Genomic DNA, 20,287 nt, shown 5'->3' on the forward strand with positions numbered 1-20,287 from the left:
TACCAAACACTAAAAGAAAAATTAACACCAATCATTTTCAAACTCTTCCAAGATGAAGAAGGAGAAGAAAAAGAGGATAAGGAGAAGAAGGAGATGAGAAAGAGGATAAGGAGAAGGAGGAGGAGGAGAAGGGGAAACACTTCCTAACTCATCTATGAGGCCAGTGTTATCCAGTTAGTTACTAAAGCCAGATAAAGAATCACAAGAAAATAAAACTATAGACTAATATGCCTTATAAATATAGGTGCAAAAATCCTCCATAAAATACTAGCAACCCAAATCCAGTATTAAGGTTATATATTATAACCAAGTAAGATTTATCTCAGTAATACAAGGATGGTTCAACATATGAAAATAATGCTATATGAATTTTACTTCATATAGCATATAGCACAACATTGTGAATATGCTGAATGCCACTAAATTGTACACTTTAATATGATTCTTTTTATGCTATATGAATTTTACTTCAACAAAAAACTATTATAAATATATTAGAAAAGCATAAATTTTTAAAAATACATTGTAAGATCAATATCCCTTAAAATTAGAAAAAAATAATTATACTATCTAAAAGATACCTTAACCAAAAACATTTTTTAAATATATAATTCCAAGATCAAAAGAGAAATCAAAAACAAAATATTAGATTAATGTGCTTTATTACTTTATTATTAGTGTAATTTATGTACAGTCTATACCTTGTGATAGTGCAGTTGGGTTTGACCTAGCTTATAAATGACAAATAATTCCAATATTGTTTTAAATATCGAGTCCACAGAAAAGGAAGGAACATTTTAAATTAAGTGAGGCTAACATAATTCAACACTGAAATTTTATGAAAATTGTACAAAAGTATATTATAATATAAAAATTTACCAATAAATATATATTTGAACATATAACACAAAATATCTGCCAAAGAATTTTTCAGTATAAGAGAAGAACAATATAAAATTCCAAAAATAATTTATTATAGCAATGCAGAGATAGCTCAACAGCAGAAAATCTAGGTATATAATTTATTGTATAAACACGATAAAAGAAAAAACATAATTTTATCAAATGATGCTTCAGATGTATTTGTTACCATTCAAAAGCTGATAATAAAAAATAAACTAGAAAGAAATTATTGCATTTATTAAAGAATTATTTCACAAAAATCACTAGCATTCATATTAATCATTAAAATTTTAAAGTCCTTACAAGGAATAATAGGAACAAGTCAGGTATATCTAACATTTCCATTAGAATTTAATATTGTTTTGGAGACTTTTGCTGATGTAATAGGACAATAAAATGAAATTTGAGATATACATTTAATATAAGCAAATAAAATTATTTTTACATTATTATAACAAAAACACCAAATAGAAAACTCTTCTTTTCAAAATAAGTTTGTATTTACTAAAACTAAATCACCCAATACAACATACTTTTACCATCATGAATAAAAATAATTTTTCTCTATGCTTGCAGTAAATAGTCAAAAATGTAAGTGGAAAATATATATTACCAGCAAGTAACTAAATATTTAAAAGAAATTTATAAAGATACAGACATTTAAGACTATTTATAAAAACTTATTGTAAAAAATGTCAATCATTCCAAAAATGTTATGTAAAGAGTCATCAAATTCTAGTAAAATTTACACAAACTTTTTGGTCTGCCAATTTGCAAAATATTATTAGAAAAAAAATTGTGTAGAATCTTGCAAAGAGTTTTGAGACATGGATTTTCGTCAATTCTACTGGTGAGAATGCAAATTGTTACCCCTTTCTGGAGAGTAATTTGGCAACAAGTGTTAATCAAAATTCTTAAAATACAGGCTGTTCCCTTCTGACTCAACAAATGTTCTTTAACAATATATTTGAAGAAAATATTTAAGGATAAGCAGTTTACCTATAAGTTATGCAGTTTCCTTACATGGTTCTTCATCACAGTACTGTTTATATTATGTACCCCTCATGCATATGTTGTGCATGCCAGGTTGTGCGTAACAGGCATGTGATTGACAATGATTGAGTTATGAGTAATGTGTGATATAAGGAAATACTATGCAAAAGAAAAGTTGTGATACAGAAATAGACAAATAGAGAGACAGAGAGAAAAGATGAGAATGAGAGATGGAGAGAGAGAGGAGAATGACTATGATGTTTATGAATTAATAAAAAACAGTAAATGTGAATATTTTGGATCATTACACTAAGATAATGGTTATTGTTGATTGAGGGAAGTACGGGTGATTTTTATCTATTTTCTTTGTTCATCTTTGTTTTCTGGGGTTTTTTTTTGGTACGGCATAATAAAAGCAATAAATAATAACAGGGTTTTTTGGAATGAAAAGGTAATGACTTTATTTTGGACATGTTAACTTGGATATTGAAGTTATTTTCTTCAATAGCTTTTATACATCCCCAGCATTGATGCCTTATCAGGGTAAAGGAAACCTGAGACTCCACTTACTAAACAATAGACTAACTATGGGACAAAAGTGTGTGTAAAGAACTTTTTACCTAAATCAAAACTACCCTAAGTTAAAGGTCTTTCTTTTAATTAACCATTAGGTGCATATATTAGAAAAAATATTTTTATTTCTAGGTAACGGAAGTATTTGATCAAATTCATGATGAACTTGAAGAAGCTTCAGATGCCTGCAAAAATGCCAAATTGAGGGCTAAACAAAATAAAGAAGAAATGGATAAAGATATTCACGATGATGAAATAAACTTAGAGATCTACAAGTAAGAATTTTTCACAAATGCACTTACTGCACTGAGAAATTAGGTATTAATTAGGAATGTAATAGATATTCCTGCACAAAAAATGCAGATAAAGAGAAAAGATTTTAAATTACCTGTACTCTTATCACTAGGTTTATATATAAATTGAAATATTATATATTTTAATATGTATAAATTTTTGTGTATATAAATTCCTAAAGCACTATATTTCTGTGTCATTTTAAAACTTTTCATATATATTGTCAAATTGCCTGAGGATATGTCATAATAATATACATTCCCACTATATTGCAAATAAAAATTCCCAGCATGCGATGTTATTAAATTAGGTATTAATGTAATAATTATAGATATAGCATCTAATTATTTTAACTTGAATTTGTTGGATAACTAATAAAATGAAATACTTTTAGATACATAGATTAATTATATTTTGCATATTATTAACTGAGGTTTTTCCCTTACATTCATTTCTGATGAATTTGTATTTTTTGATATTTTTCAATTCCTTTTTCAATTCCTTTTAAAGTTGGCTTTAACTTTTTTATGGTTCTGTATGACATAACAAAATATTTATTCAAATTGTTCAATGATTTAGTATAGAAAAACTCATATTCATATGGAGCTAGAATCAAATAAATATAAGAAAAATGAATACAATTTATACAAAATCCTACAATCTAGATTACATCCATTTGTTAAAGTATTTATATTTTCTCACATCCAATGTATATTTCAACAAGTGCTTAAACATTATTTATTATTTAATAAATAAATTTCTTTTGTAACTCACCTGATTAGTTACATTTTCATAATATTTCAGTCATATATATTTTCTAATTTTCATTCTGATTTCTTCTTTTACCCATGGGTTTCTAAGAAATGTGTTTTTAAAAATATCTATGATGAATTTCTAATTAAATTTTTATTATTGCTTTCCAGCTGAACTGTATTTTGGCCAGGGAACATTAGTTTCAACTGTTGAAAATTGTTGAGTCTTAATTGATAGTGCAGTTGTATGTGTTTTTTGTTATTGTTGTTAAATATTCCTTGTGTAATTGAAAATAACATTTAACCTTTACTTGTTGGGTGTATTGTTTTTTACTGTTTCATTGGATACTAATAATGGAAGTTAATCTTTGTACAGCAACACCAGCATTATCTGGGTGCTCATTCAAAACTCAGAATCTCAGGCTCAGCCCAGTCCTAAGATCTCAAGGTGATGTTTGAGAAGCGATGTTCTGTACAATTACTAATTTTGTATTGCTTTTTCTTTCTTTGTATTAGGAACATTCCTTATCCTCTTTCTAGCTATTTGAAACTATATATTATTAACTATAGTTATCCCACAATGGTATAGAACACTGGAACTTATTCCTCCTATCTTGCTGTAATTTTGTACCCTTTAACAAATATTTCCCTATCCCCCATTTTCCCCTGCCCTTCTCAGCCTCTAGTATCCTCTGTTCTACATTTTACGTCTGTGAGATCAACTATTAATATTTTTAGCTTCCATATATGAATGAGAACGTGCAGTGTTTAACTTTCTGTTCCTGACTTATTTCATTTAACATAATGCCCTCCAGTTCCACCCATGTTGCTGTGAATAACAGGATTTCATGCTTTTTATGGCTGACAGTATTCCATTGTGTATATATACCACATTTTATTTATTCATTCATCTGTTGTTGGACACCTAGGATGATTCTGTATCTTCACTATTGTGAATAGTGCTGCAATAAACATTTAGGTGCAGATGCCTCTTTTTTACGCTGATTTCCTTTTCTCTGGATAGTACCTAGTAGTGGCACTGCTGGATTATATGGTAGTTATATTTGTAGTTTTTAAAGGAACCTCCATACTGTTATCCATATTGGCTATGCTAGTTTACATTCCCACCAACAGTGTGTAAGTGTTCCTTTTTCTCCATATCATCACCAGCGTTTGCTATTTTTTGTCTTTTTTATAAAAGCCATCCTAGCTAGGTTGAAATGATACCATTGTGGTTTTTGATTTGCGTTTCCATGTTGATCAGTGATAGTGAGCATTTTTTCATATATTTTTGGCTACTTATCTGTTTTCTTTTGAGATATATCTGTTCAGATCGTTTGCCAATCAGATTGTTTGGTCTTGGGTGTGGAAAAGTTTGAGTTCCTTGTATATTCTGAATATTAATCCCCTGTTGGACTAATAGTTTGCAAATATTTGCTCCCATTCTGTAGATCATATTTTCACTCTGTGGATTTCTTTGCTATGCAGACTCTTAAATTTGACATAATCCCATTTGGTTTTGTTTTGTTGCCTGTGCTTTTGAGGTCTTATTCATAAAATATTTTCTCAGATTAATGTCCTAAAATGTTTTTCTTACGTTTTCTTCTAGTAGTTATAATTTTGTTTCTTACATTGAGGTCTTTGATCCACTTTGAGTTGGTTTTTGTCTAAGGTGAGAGGTGGGGTTTTAGTTTCATCCTTCTACATGTGCATATCCAGTTTCCCCGGTATAATTTATTGAAGAGAATGAAATATGAGTGTTCTTGACACTTTTGTCAAAAATCAATTAGCTGTAGATATGTGGATTGATTTCTGGGTTCTCTGTTCTATTCCATTGGTTTATATGTCTGTTTTTATGCCCATACTATGCTGTTTTGTTTACTATAGCTGTATAGTGTAATATGTTTTGAAGAAATTTCTGTGAAAAACATTGGTTTTTTGATAGAGATTGCATTGAATCTGTAGATTGCTTTGGGTAAAATGTTTATTTTAATAATATTAATTCTTATGATCCATGAGCATGGAATGTCTTTCCATTTGTTCGTGTCCTCTTCAATTTCATTTATCAGTGTTTTATAGTTTTCCTGGTAGAGGTTTTCGCCTTGTTGATTAAATTTATTTTTAGGTTTTTTCTTCTTCTTTTTTTTTTACCTATTATAAATGAGATCATCTCCTTGATTTTTTTCCCAGCTAGTTTGCTGTCTATGTATAGAAATGTTTCTGATTTTTTTGTATATTGATTTTATATCCTGCAACTTTACTGAATTTGTTTATCAGTTCTAAGAGATTTTTGATAGAGTTTTTAGGTTTTGCTATATATACGATCATGTCATCTGCAAGGAGGGACAATTTTACTTCCTCCATTCTGATTTGAATTTCCCTTATTTCTTTTTCTTACCTAATTGCTCCAGCTAGGACTTCCAGTTCTATTTTGAATAAGAATGATGAGAGTGGACATTATTGTCTTTTTTCAAATCTCAGAGGAAAAGTTCTCTATGATAGTAGCTGTGGGTTTGTCATATATGAACTTTATTGTATTGAGGCACTTTCTTTCTATACCTAATTTATTGAGAGTTTTTATTATGAAAGAATGTTAAATTATACTAGATGCTTTCTCTCCATCTCTTGAAATGATCGTTTCATTTTTGTACTTCATTCTTTTGTTGTGCTATATCATGTTTATTGATTAGCATATATTGAACCATCTTTGCAATCCTGGAATAAATCCCACTTGACTATGGTGTATTAATCTTTTTGATGTATTGTTGGATTTGGTTTGCTAGTATTATGTTCAGGATTTTTGTGTCTGTGTTCATCAGGGATATTGGCCTGTAGTTTTCTTTTTTTGTTGTGTTTTTGACCAGTCTTGGTATCAGGGTTATGCTGTTCTCATAGAATGAGTTAAGAAGGGTTCCTCCACTTCAACTTTTGGGAACAATATTATTTTTTCATTAAAGTTTTAAAGTTTGGTAGATTTCAGTGGTGAAGCCATCCAATACTGGACTTTCCTTTGTTGGGAGAACTTTTATTATGATTTATTCAACATCATTACTTGTTATTGGTCTGTTCAGGTTTTCTATTTCTTCTTGGTTCAGTCTTGGTAGGTTGTTTATGTCCAGGATTGTTTCCTCTAGGATTTCAAATTTATTGGCATATAGTTGTTCAAAAGAGTTTCTAATGATCCTTTGTATTTCTCTGGTATTCATTGTGGTGTCTCCATCCATCTTTGTTTCTGATTTTACTTATTTGAGTCTTCTTTCTTTTTTTCTTAGGCTAGCTAATGGTTTCTTGATTTTGTTTATCTTTTCAGAACACCAACGTTTTGTTTCATTGATCTTCTGTATTGTTTTTTAGTCTCAATTTTGTTTATTTCTGCCCTGATCTTTGTCATTTCTTTTCTTCCACTAATTTTGGATTTGGCTTGTTCTTGCTTTTTATAGTTCTTTGACATGTATTGTGAAGTTGTTTATTTGAAATCTTTCTAATTTTTGGGATAGGCATTAATTACTAAAAACTTACCTCTTAATATTACATTTGCTGTGCCCCATAGGTTTTGGTATGTTGTGTTTGTATTTTCGTTTGTTTCAAGGAATTTTTAAATTTCATTCTTAATTTTATCCTTGACCCATTGATCATTCAGGAGCATGTTTAATTTCCATGTATTTGTGCAGTTTCAAAGGTTCCTCTTGTAATTGATTTCTAGTTTTATTCCATTGTGGTCAGATAAGATAGTTGATATGATTTTTATTTTTTAACATTTTTTAAAACTTGTTCTGTGTTCTACCATATGATCAATTCTGGAAAATGTTGCATGTGCTGATGAAAAAAATGTGTATTCTGCAGCTGAGAGTATAGTGTTAAAGTTCCCAACTGTTGTTTAATTGGGGCCTATTTCTCCCTTTAGATTTAATATTTTCTTTATATATCTGGGTGCTCCCGGGTTGGGTGCATATGTATTTACAATTGTTACAGTACCACTGAATTGAAACAAATGTGTCAACATGAATGTATTACTTGTACAGGTTCTAGGGAGAAAATACTTTTTTCTTTACTACAGCTGTACTGTACTTTTTCCATTTTATAGTAGCTTTCAACTTTCCTTGGCTGTGGCTACATCACTTTAATCTTCAATGCCAGCATCTTCAAACCTTTCTCTGTTCTGTCTTCATATCACCATCTCCTCTGTGTGTGTGGTAAAATCTCCATTTGTCTTCTTCTTGAAAGTACATGTATTTCACTTAGTGCCTACCTGTATAATCCAGGATAATTTCCCCATTTCAGGATCCTTAACATCTACAAAGACCCCTTCCCTTCTTTTTTGCCATCTGAGATAATACTGACATGCTTTTCATATGTGGATATCTTTTGGGAGACCATTTTTTAATCTACCACACTACTATATATTTATAGAAGCTTAGATTTTTATATATTTATCTTGTATTCAGTGGCTTTACTAATTTGCATATTCTAATTGTTTACAAATTCCTTTGGATTTTTTTACATGCATAATTTTATCATCTGAAGGTATGATAATATTTTCCTTTTCAATATTTACATATTTTATTTCCTTTTCTTGTCTTATATCACTACATACTTTATTAAATATTAATATTAAATATTGAATAAAAGTGCTACTGGTGAACATCTATGTCTTTTTCTCAATCTCAGTGGGAAGCAATTCAGTGGGAAGAATCTATACCATTAATTTTGATGATAGATGTGGGTTTTCTGTATGTACTGTTTACCATATTAATTCAATTTCCCTTTTATTCCTATTTGGCCTGATTAGAATCCATGAATGAGTTTTGAATGTTGTTAATGTTTCTGCTACAGTTGTTTAGATGATAGTACTTTTCCTACTTTATTCTGTTAATGTGGTGAGTTAAATTAATTTTCAAATGTTAGAGAAACATGGCACTCCTGAAATAAATCCACTTGGTCACAGTATGTTGTCTTTTGGATATATCTCTGATTAAATTTGCTAATCTTTGTTCAGGATTATTTACCTATGATCATGAATACTAATGTCATATGACATTTTTCTTGTCACATTTTGTTATTGTTATGATTGCTGTATTAAATGTTGGTCTTTATATTTTTCCTCAAATAATTTATATAAAATTGGGGCTATTTTTTTTCTGTAGGTGTTTTGAGTATTTCACTATCAAAGCCATCAGTGCCTGGATTTGTGTGTGTGTTTGGGGAAGGGGAGCTATTTCATTACAGATTGATTTCTTTAACAGATATAGTATATTTATATTTTTTGTTTCTTATGTTAGTCTTGATGAGTTATGCAAGTCTATTTTATTGAAGCTTTTTTTTTTTTAAATAATTTTAGACTTACGGGAGTCTATACATAGAGTCTTGTGTACCCTTTCCCCAGCTTCTTCCAATGGGAATGTCTTAAAGAACTGTTACACAGTATCAAAACCAAGAAATTGGCATAGTCCTTATTCAGTTGTCAAGATTTTTTTTTACTTGTTTTTGTGTGTGTGTGTGTGTGTGTGTGTGTGTGTAGTTATATGCAATTTTATCCCATATATAGATGCAGTAACCACCACCGCAATCAAGATACAGGTTTATCCTTCCTGCTACCAATTTTATTCACACCCCTAACCTTTCTCTATCTCCTGACATCCTCTAATCTTTTCTCCATCTCCATAGTTTTGTCATTTTGAGAGTGTGACATAAATGGAATCATATAGCATGTAACCTTTTATTTTTTTTTTCATTAAGTATCATGAGACCCATCTGCAATGTTGGATGTTTCAAGAGTTCATTTCTTTTTTATTACTGAATAAAATTCCATTGTATGGATATACCAGAGCTTGTTTAACCATCCTTTTTTGAGGGACATTTAATTTGTTTTCAGTTTTTTGCTATCATGAATAAAGTCGCTGTGGATATTTATATAGAAATTTCTTTGTGAACATAAGTTTTCATTCCTCTGGGATAAATATCTAAGAGTTTGATTAATGGGATCTATGTTAAATGTAAATTTACTTTTGTAAGAAACTGCCAAACTGTTTTCTAGAGTGGCTATATCACTTTACATTCATACCAGCAATGAATAAGAGATCCAGTTTTTCTATGATAGATCACAATTTTTTTAAAATTTCAGCCATTCTAATAGGTTTGTAGTGATATCTCATTATGACTTTAATTTACATTTCCCTAATTGCTAATTGTGCTGTGCATGTTTTCATGTGCTTATTTGTTATTGCATTTTCTCTTTTGTGAAGCATCTGTTTAAGTGCTTTGCACATGTTCCAATTGGAATGTGTTCTCATGGTTGAGTGTACAGAATTCTTTTTATATTAAGGATACAAGTTTTTTTTTTACCATATATATAATTTTCAAATATTTTCAATATTTTAGAAAAGGGTTGTCTTTTCACCTCTCTATGAAGGTATTTTATAGTACGGAGTTTTTAATTTTGATAAAATTCAATTTATTAATTTTTCTGTTTTGTGGATCATGTGCTTGTTGTCATGCATAAGAACTCTTGTCTTAACCCAAGTCACAAAGATTAGCTCCTGTGTTTTCTTCTAAAAATATTACAGTTTTGCACTTTATATTTAGCTATACAAACGATTTTTAGTTAAATTGTGAAGTATGAGATTTAGTTTAAGGTTCTTTTTTTATTTTTTGCCAATGAATATGTAATTGTTCCAAGACCGTATGTTAAATTGCTTCTATGGAATTGCTTTTATAACTTTGTCAAAAATGAGTTGGGCATATTTGTATAGATTTATTTTTGCATTCTTTGCTCTGTTTCATTGAACTATTTGTCTATCCCTCTGCCAATACCACAGTTCCTTGATTGCTGAACTTGCATGTAATTCTTTACAATGGGTAGATTGATTATTCCCATTTTATTCTTCTACGTTTATTCTGGTTTAGCAGGTACAAGAATGATGAAATTTAAACTACTAGTAGAGACAAGCATAATAGCAAACTTTTTCTCTGAACATTCCTCAAAAGTCTGAGGACTTAGTGGCATCAATTTCATCAGGAAATGGAAATAAGTGAACAACTAAAATAACTTTTAGCTCACACATTGAATGACACTAGGCAATTGTTCACCTCTGAGACAAAAGTCTATAGTTTATTCTCTGGACCAAAGGCAATAGATACCATTGAAAGAAGAAAAATTAAGTTCAGAAGAAGGAAATTTAACCAAACTTATACATTTTGAATGTTGAAGCTTCCAACCTGTCATTTCCTACCTGGATACTAGAATTCTGATAAGTAAACCTGAACTGTCCAGACATAGAAGGATAAACAAAAATTTTGTTCTTGCTTATTTGATTGTTGCTTTAATTTTCATTTCTGTAGTGAAGTTGTATCTTTCAGTTTTATTTGACTATACTCCTGGAATCAGGGTTGGTGCATGAGAATCTGGGCCAATTCAATTAGCATACCATATATTTATTGGTAATTGGCATTTATTTTCTTGTGAATTTATTGCTTATATTCTCTCCACCTTTGCCTATTGGATAATTATTCTCTTCCATATTGATTTGTAGGATTTTATTACATATAAATCTGTGGTCCCCACTCCCCAGTCCCCAGACCAGTAAGGTCCAGGTCCATGGCCTATTAGGAACCAGCCTGCACAGCAGGAGGTGAGTGGCAGGCAAAGGAGTGAAGCTTCATCTGTATTTACAGCCACTTCCCATCACTTGCATCACCACATAAGCTCCACCTCCTGTCAGATCAGCAGTAGCATTAGCATTAGATTCTCATAGGAGCACGAACCCTACTGTGAACTGCACATGGGAAGGATGTAGGTTGCGCAGTTCTTATGAGAATCTAATGCCTGATGATCTGAGGTGGAGCTGAGGCAGTGATGCTAGCACTGGGGAGTGGCTGCAAATACAGATTATCATTTGCAGAGAGGTTTGACTGACCAGAGACCACAGTAACTCAATCGTTTGCAAGCTCATATCAAAACCCTCTCAGTGAGTGGCAAGTGACAATTAAGCTGCATCTGGCGGTAGGCTCTAAGTGAGAATCTGACACTTGGTCTGCATGTGGGCTGCCCATTATTTTATTTACCACTTCTGTCCATGCCTCTTTCCTGCACTGTGGATTCGTCTCAATCATGGTTTGGGTAAGCCCACAAGCTAACCTTAGCAAAAATGAGTAAAAAACAAACGTCGCTGGAGAGCTGCTTTGATAAGTGGGAAAAACCCAATGATGAGACAGCAGAAGTCTCTAAGACTGCCAACAAAATGAAAGCTACATTTAAAAGAAAATACAAAGAGTCCTACTTAAATTATGCATGGGTTTCTTGCAATAGGTGATTCACATTCTCCAAGCCCACTTTGTATTATATGTGGCAACCCACTATCCAACAAATCCATGAAACCTTCAAAACTGCTTCACCACATGGAGACAAAGCACCCTGCATTAAAAGACAAGCCTTTGGAGTTTTTCAAAAGAAAACAACATGAAGAACAGAAGCAATTATTGAAGGCCACCACTTCATCAAATGTGTCTGCACTGAGAGCAGAATTCTTATTGGCTAACCACATTCCTAAAGCTAAGAAGTCCTTTACTATTGGTGAAGAGTCGATCCTGCCTGCTGATAATGAACTTTTAGGAGAGGCTGCAGTTCAAAAGGTGGCACGTGTTCCTCTTTCAGCTAGCACCATAACTAGACAAATTGATGAAATAGCAGAGGATATTGAGGCATAATTGTTAGAGAGGATTAATGAGTCACCGTGGTATGCAATCCAGGTTGACGAATCTACCGATGTTGACAACAAGGCAATGATGTTTGTTTTTGTGCGACATATTTTTCAGGAGGATGTGCCCAAGGATATGGTATGTGTGCTTTTATTGCCAACCAACACCACAGCTGCAGAACTATTCAAGTCTTTGAATGATTACCTATCAGGAAAACTAAATTGGTCATTTTGTGTCGGTATATACATGGGACAGAGCGGCTGCCATGATTGGACGGCTTTCTGGTTTCACTATTCTTGTCAAGGAGGTTGCTTCTGAATGTGAGTCTATGCACTATGTCATCCATAGAGAAATGCTGGCTGGCCTAAATATGTCACCTGAACTAAACAACGTTTTGCAGGATGCGATTAAAATTATCAGCCACATTAAAGTGCCCTTAACTCATGTTGGTTCACGCAGCTCTGTAAGGAAATGGACGCAGAGCACATATGTCTTCTCTTATACACACAAGTGAGATGGCTTTCTAAAGGTAGATCACCAGCCAGAATTTTTCAGTTATGAGAGCTGCTCCAGAAATTTCTTTTAGAAAAACAGTCACCATAGGCAGCACATTTCAGTGACACAAAATGTGTTGAAAAACTTATTTGTGTGACATATTCAACTTGTTCAACGAACTCTGTCACTTCAGGGGAGAAAGACAACTGTGTTCAAGTCAGCAGATAAAGTGGCTGCTTTCAAAGTCAAACTGGAGTTCTGGGAGTGGTGAGTGAACATTGGGATTTTTTGATATGTTTCAAACATTAGCAGAAATATTGAAAGATACTGAGCCAGGGCTTGCTTTCTCCCAGCTGGTGCATGTCACCTATCTCAGCTTTCAAAAGAGCTTGAGCATTACATCCCAACCACAAAAGACCCCCAGACTGGGAAGGAATGAATCCACAACCCATTTGTGAATAAGCCAGGTGAATCGACTTTGTCCATGCTAGAAGAGGATGAACTGCTTGAGATCACAAATGACAGAGGCCTTAAAAGAATGTTTGAGACAACTTCAAATCTCCATACATTCTGGATTAAAGTCAAGGCAGAATATCCCGAGATTTCCACAAAAGCACCAAAAAGCCTGCTTCCATTTCCAACATCATATCTTTGTGAAGCAGGGTTTTCTGCCGTGACAACAAGCAAAATGAGATTATGGAGTAGACTGGACATAAGCAACACATTTCAGGTGTCACTGTCTCCCATCACCTCTAGAAGGGACCATCTAGTTCGAGGAAAACAAGCTCAGGGCTCCCATTGATTCTGCATTATGGTGAGTTGTGTAATTATTTTGTTATATATCACGAGTGGTAACAATAATAGAATTAAGTTCACAATAAATGTAATACGCTTGAATCATCCCAAAACCATCAATCCTCTGTCATCCAGTCTGTGGAAACATTGTCTTCCATGAAACTGATCCCTGGTGCCAAAAAGGTTGGGAACTGCTTAATAAATGATATACTCTTTGATCTTTTATATAGGTTTCAAATATTAATCTCCCAGTCTATTATTTTGTTTATGGTATCTTACAAAAAGTTGGAAGTATCTGTATTACTTGCTAATATTTTATGAAAATGGATATTTTATCATTTTATTACTGTGATTTTTTTCCCTACATCAGACAACTATATCATTGTTTAAAGAGAATTTTATATATAGAATGTCTTATCTACTTACCAGTAGATAAGATAAAAGATTATGTGGTTAACAGATTAGCACTGGTCTTCCTTGTGGAGGGTTATATAGTGACAAAGAACTCCTTGGCAATTGCTTCTTTTTAAATAAACTCCTCTTTTTCCTAAGCTGCAGTTTCATTTATTTTACCTCTAAGACTGTGAGAACTATAATAACTGCTTGGTCTTTTCACTTCTGCCTTTTCTTTCTTTATCTTTCTTTTTTGAACTGCCTTTCCATCTCTGTATTACCCAACTTACGAATCAAAGGTGCTTAAGTCTCTCAACTAAAATTAAATCAAGAGATGGTTTATTTTAAATCATCCATAAATGATTTCACTCTCAATTCTTTCCCCTTGGAAACATAAATACTACTGGTGACTTTTTTTTTTTTTTCCTCTATTTACTTAATATCTAAGCGGTACTTTTTAGGAACTGCAGAGTTGGTTTGGGATAGGAGAAACCATAAAAATTGATAAATTCATTGATTCAAATTGTTAAGTCAGAAGCTAATTTAAGTATAATTTAAAATATGATTTTCTTTTTAATGTGGATAAATCAACTGTGTTTTTCTTCTAGGAGAGAGCTAGAGAAACTTAGGAATCTATGTAGTCACTACTTTTCATCAATACACAACGTGAATACTGACATTGAGGAGAAGGAAGAGATGGTGACTGAAGTAATAAGAGAAACAAAGTCATCAAAGAATGAATTATCTGCTCTATCAAAAGCAGTGAGTTTTTCATATTTAAAAATATAAGGAATACTGGTTTTAGCTTTGAGTTATAAATAGTAAAATTTTCTCTCTGCTAATAATTAAATAGCATTTAGCCAATTTTCTGCCTATATTAATTTTCTATTGCTGCATAACAAATTACTACAAATTTAGCATCTTAAAACAGCACCGTTTATTACCCCAACATTTCTCAGAGTCAGAAGTCTAGGCAAAATATCTCAGCTGGTTCCTCTGTTGCAGGTCTGGCAAGACTGAAATCAGGGTGTCGTTAGCCTGCCATTTCTTTTGGGAGACTCTAGGATCAATCTACTTTCAGGCTTCTTCAGTTTTTTTTTCTTTTGTAATTGACATAATAATTGTACATATTTATGGGGTACAGTGTGATACTTCAATACCTGTATACAAAGTGTAATGATCAAATCATGATAATTAGCATATCCATCTTTTCTAACATTTTTCATTTCTTTGTGTTAAGAACATTCAAAATCCTCCCTTCTATTTGAAAATATACAATGAATTATTGTTAACTATAGTCATGCTACAGTGCTAAAGAACACTAGAACTTGTTCCTCCTATCTAGTTGTAATTTTGTATTCCTTAACCAACCTCTCTCCATCCTCTCCCACCCCCCTACCCTTCCCAGCCTCTAGTTACTATTACTAGAGGCTACTCTACTGTTTACTTCCATGAAATCAACTTACTTAGCTTCCATGACTGAGTAAGAACACGCAGTATTCATCTTTCTGTGCCTGGCTTATTTCACTTAACATAATGTCCTCCAGGCTCATCCTTGTTCCCACAAATGACAGGATTTCATTTCTTTTTATGGCTTGAATAGTAAGTATTCCATCATGTATATATGCCACATTTTCTTTATCCATGCATCCATTGATGGACACTTAGGTCGATTCCCTATCTTGGCTATCATGAATAGTGCTGCTAATAAACACGGGGGTGCAACTATCTCTTCAACATACTGATTCCCTTTCCTTTGGATATATTCCCAATAGTGGGATTGCTGGATCATATAGTAGTTCTATTTTAATTTTTTTTTAAGGAATCTCCATACCGCTTCCCTTAGTGGCTATATGAATTTACAGTCCCACCAACAGCGTATGAGTTTCCTTTTCTGTGCATCTTCACCAGCACTTGTTATTTTTTGTATTTTTGATAATACCTGTTCTAGCGGGGGTACTCAGTTTTGACATGATTCAGTTATTGTGGTTTTAGAACTGAGTCCCTTATTTACTTGGCAGCTGTCAGCCTGGGATCACACTCAGATTTTAAAGGCTGCCTGCATTTCCTGGCTGTTAGTTCCCTTCATCTCTAAAACTAGCAACAGTGTATTGCTTCCTTCTCATGCTTGGAACCACTTTGACCTTCCATTATGACTCATTATTCCTGAAGATGAACCTTTCTTCTTTTGCTGTATCTCTTCACTAGAGTAAAAGAAAATAATAAAATAGTAAAAATAAATAATAGTATAATAAAAGGAAATAATGTACAAATTCTTATGCCAATTTGCATTCCTACCTACAGTTTAAAAGACATTCTTTTGACACTTTCTATTATAAGGCTTTTTAGTTGTATCTCATAGTTTGTTTTTTAATTCATACTTATTAATGGAACTGAGCATATTTTAATGGTTTTTTTAGGGGTCATTTGTACTTTGCTTTCTGGCAAAATCTTCTCATGATTCCATCCCCCTATATTGAGTGACTATGTGTCTTTTTGCTGATTTGTTAGAATTTGTTGTATATTATGCATACTAACCATATGTTAAAAGTATCTTTACCCTGTCTTCTTTCACTTTTTTATGTTAACATCTGATAAAGAGAAGTTTCTCTTTTAATGTATTATGCCGCATAAATATTTTTCTTTGACATTTGTGCTTTTCTGAACTTGATTAAGAAATTTTCCCTACCCTGAGGTCATAAAAATATTTTCTGATATTTCATCCTAAATGCTTTTGAATTCTGCTTTTCATGTTTACATTATGCTTTCAGAGGAAACTGTGTTTTCAATGTTCAAAATTGAGGGTGTTTTTCTCCTCACTCTGTCTTCTATTCACAAATTTGTAAGTAATAAACTATTTCTAGAATTTTTGAAATGCATATCTCACTTGTCAGATGCAATGCATAATCAATACGAAAATAATGTATGAGTATGATGTGAAGTGAGATTCTAGTTCCATTTTTTCTAATATAAAAACAAATTGTTGCAATATAATTTACTGATGTATTTTTCTTTATATGTTAATAGTCAGTGCTATCTCCATCACATATCAGGCTTCCATATTTTTGTGGTTCTCTTTTTCCATTCACTTTTTACTTTAATATATTTGCTCATCTTTACCTCAACCCTCCATGTCTACATTACTAAAACTCCTTAATGAGTTTTGATTTTCTATTATGGTGAATCTTCGAGTCTTGTATTTCTTCATGAGTTTTAGGCTATTCTTGACCCTTTCCCTTCCATATACATTTCAGCATTATCTTGTTCATTTCCTTCAGAATCTTTGTTGGAATTATGATTGGAACTGCATCTACATATGGATTATTTGGGGAAACAATAAAATCTTTGTGATAGGGTTTCCTAAACATATCAGTGATCTACCTGTCCATTTACTTGGTTAGTTTTTCTAAACTGGACCTTAACCAATTTCCTTCGAACTTTCTGGAAGGCAAGCTTTCTCTTTGCAAGATCAGCCTGTGATTAGACTTAGACAAATTACACTAAATTTTAAATGTATTTTTTAAAATTGATTTTAATTCAATTCTAATAGGTTCATAAAAGTGGTCTATATGGTAGGAATTATTTAAAATTTATTAGGTCTTTTTTTTTTTTTTTTTTTTTTTTGAGACAGAGTCTCACTCTGTTGCCCAGGCTAGCGTGAGTGCCGTGGCGTCAGCCTAGCTCACAGCAACCTCAAACTCCTGGGCTCAAGCAATCCTCCTGCCTCTGCCTCCCGAGTAGCTGGGACTACAGGCATGAGCCACCATGCCCGGCTAATTTTTTCTATATATATATTTAGCTGTCTATATAATTTCTTTCTATTTTTAGTAGAGATGGGGTCTCGCTCTTGCTCAGGCTGGTCTCGAACTCCTGAGCTCAAACGATCCGCCCACCTCGGCCTCCCAGAGTGCTAGGATTACAGGCGTGAGCCACCGCGCCCGGCCTAAAATTTATTAGGTCTTAATTTGTGCCCTAATATATAAGCAACTTGCATAAATATTTCATTTGAAGAAAATGTTTTCTCTGATTTTGGTAGACTATCTAAGTAGGTTGATTTTGCCAACTGTGCTAATTGTGTTATTTAAATCTTTTATATTTCTGCTTCATTTTCTGACTGATCTATCAATTACTGTGAAAGCTGTATTAAAATATCTCAGTAAGGTAATAGATTTCTGTATTTTTTCAATTTTTCTGTCCATTTTTTGCTTTATGAAATTTGAAGCCATATTTTTAGATAAAACTAAGTTGATCATGTTTAGAATTGAGCTTTTTTCTTAAGCTATCTTTTATTTATAAGGTTTAAGTTATAAATTATTAATAGAGTTTTTGAATGCATATTTTACTTACCAGATGTTAAGCATAATCAACATCTTTAACTTCTTCCTGAACAGTTTAAGGACCTTATCATCCTTTCCTGATATATATATTCCATTTTCCATCATTTTATACCTATCTTATTTACTAATTCTTGTGTTAAGATCATTTATTATTAATTTACATGATAAATGCTTATGTTTATGCCAAGATTAATATTTTCCACACAACTCTTTCTGCTTATTAGACCTTTCTAATTGTTTTTTTCTTGTTACTAAACTATACCTTTTACAGACTTCTTTAGTGAGATTGTAGATTTGAGATTCTCAAAATTTTGTTTTTATGTTTTAAATTTCCCTTTTATATTAAAATGTTTTGATTTTGTTCTCATTCATTCAATGTCGAAAATATAAACCTGAATTAATATCAGAATAACTTATACCTCTGCATAGGCAATAGAAAAGGATCCAGACATAGACAAGGCTGAAATGACCAAACTAAAGAAAAAAACCACTAATCTAAAAAACACTGGCTGCAATACCAGAAAGGATGAGACGGGATCTATGAATTGAAATAGATAGTATCTGAAATATACTATCTGAAATAGATAGTAATACAAGTCTTTCTGCAATTTGCTCTTGCTTCTCTCTTGAGCCTCTCTCTTGCTACCACTTTGCCTCCAACTCTAACTACGTGAAACAACTTGAGGGCCCAGAAGTGCCACGTGCTTGCTTTCTTCCAGCTTTTCATAAATACTGTTTCCTCAAAATATAACATATGTATTTGACTCTGCTCATCCTCTTAATCCTACCATTATCTGGCTAAATCTTCTTCTTTTAAACCTCAACTTGGAAGGAGAAAAGACCTGGTGAAACCATCTCTTCACTTTCTTCTGTCTGCTGTGAACTCTAACTGCACTTTGTGTTTATATATGCCTACGCTGGTACTTACACCACTCTATTGAAATGAGTGATTACTTGTCTATTTCTTTCTAAACTATAAGCTTTTTTTAATTGTTTATTTCAGAATATTACCGGGGTACAAATGTTTTGGCTACATGGATTGCTTTTAAACAGTTTGAGTCAAAGTTATAAGTGTGCCCATGACCCAGAGTGTATGCATTGTATCCATTAGGTGTAATTTTACCCCCTCCCCTCCTGCCCTTTCCCACCTGCTTGATTTCCATTGAGTTTTATTTCTATATGTGCACATGAGTACTGATCTGTTGGTTCCAATTTAATAGTGGTACATGTGGTGTTTTTTTTCCCATTGTTGTAATACTTCACTTAGGAGAATGGTCTCTAGTTCCATCTAGGTTGTTACAAAAGATATTATTTCATTTTTATGGCTGAGTAGTACTCCGTGGTATATATATACCACATTTTATTAATCCATTCATGAATTGATGCGCACTTGTATTGATTCCACATCTTTGCAATTGTGAATTGTGCTACGATAAACATTTGAGTGCAAGTGTCTTTTTGATAAAATGGCTTTTTTTTCCTTTGGGTAAATACCCAGTAGTGGGAGTGCTGAATCAAAGAGATCTACATTTAGTTCTTTGAGGAATCTACATACTGTTTTCCATAGAGGTTGTACTAGTCTCCAGTCCCACTAACAGTGTATAAGTGTTCCTTTCTGTCTGCATCCATGTCAGCATCTGTTGTTTGGGGGCTTTTTGATAAAATCCATTCTCACTGGAGTTAGGTCATATCTCATTGTGGTTTTGATTTGCATTTCCGTGATGATTAGAGATGTTGAGCATTTTTTCATATGTTTATTGGTCATTAGTCTATCTTCTTTTGAAAAGCTTCTTTCATGTTTTTTGCCCACTTTTTAATGGGGGTGGTTGATTTAAAGCTTGAAGACTCTGCCAAGAGACTCCTGGAAGTGATAAATAAATTCAGCAGAGTCTCAGGTTACAAAATCAATGTACACAAATCAATAGCATTTCTATATACCAGCAAAAGTCAAGCAGTCAAGCTGAGAATCAAATTAAATATTCAATACCTTTTACAATAACAACAAAGAAACTAAAGTACCTAGGAATACATTAAACCAAGGAGGTGAAAGACCTCTAC

The 20,287-nt window shown here is 32.5% G+C and overlaps 1 protein-coding gene across 1 annotated transcript in view; it reads left to right on the forward strand.

The window, feature by feature from the left end:
* Positions 1–20,287, forward strand: part of CCDC178 (coiled-coil domain containing 178) — a 353,748-nt gene that overhangs the window by 51,637 nt on the left and 281,824 nt on the right. The window contains exons 9-10 of the mRNA XM_069467842.1: positions 2,602–2,744; positions 14,501–14,654. Of these exons, the coding sequence (XP_069323943.1) occupies positions 2,602–2,744; positions 14,501–14,654 (297 nt within the window). The remainder of the gene's footprint in view (positions 1–2,601; positions 2,745–14,500; positions 14,655–20,287) is intronic.

Source organism: Eulemur rufifrons, chromosome 5 (assembly GCF_041146395.1).
Source record: "Eulemur rufifrons isolate Redbay chromosome 5, OSU_ERuf_1, whole genome shotgun sequence".
Taxonomy (NCBI): domain Eukaryota; kingdom Metazoa; phylum Chordata; class Mammalia; order Primates; family Lemuridae; genus Eulemur; species Eulemur rufifrons.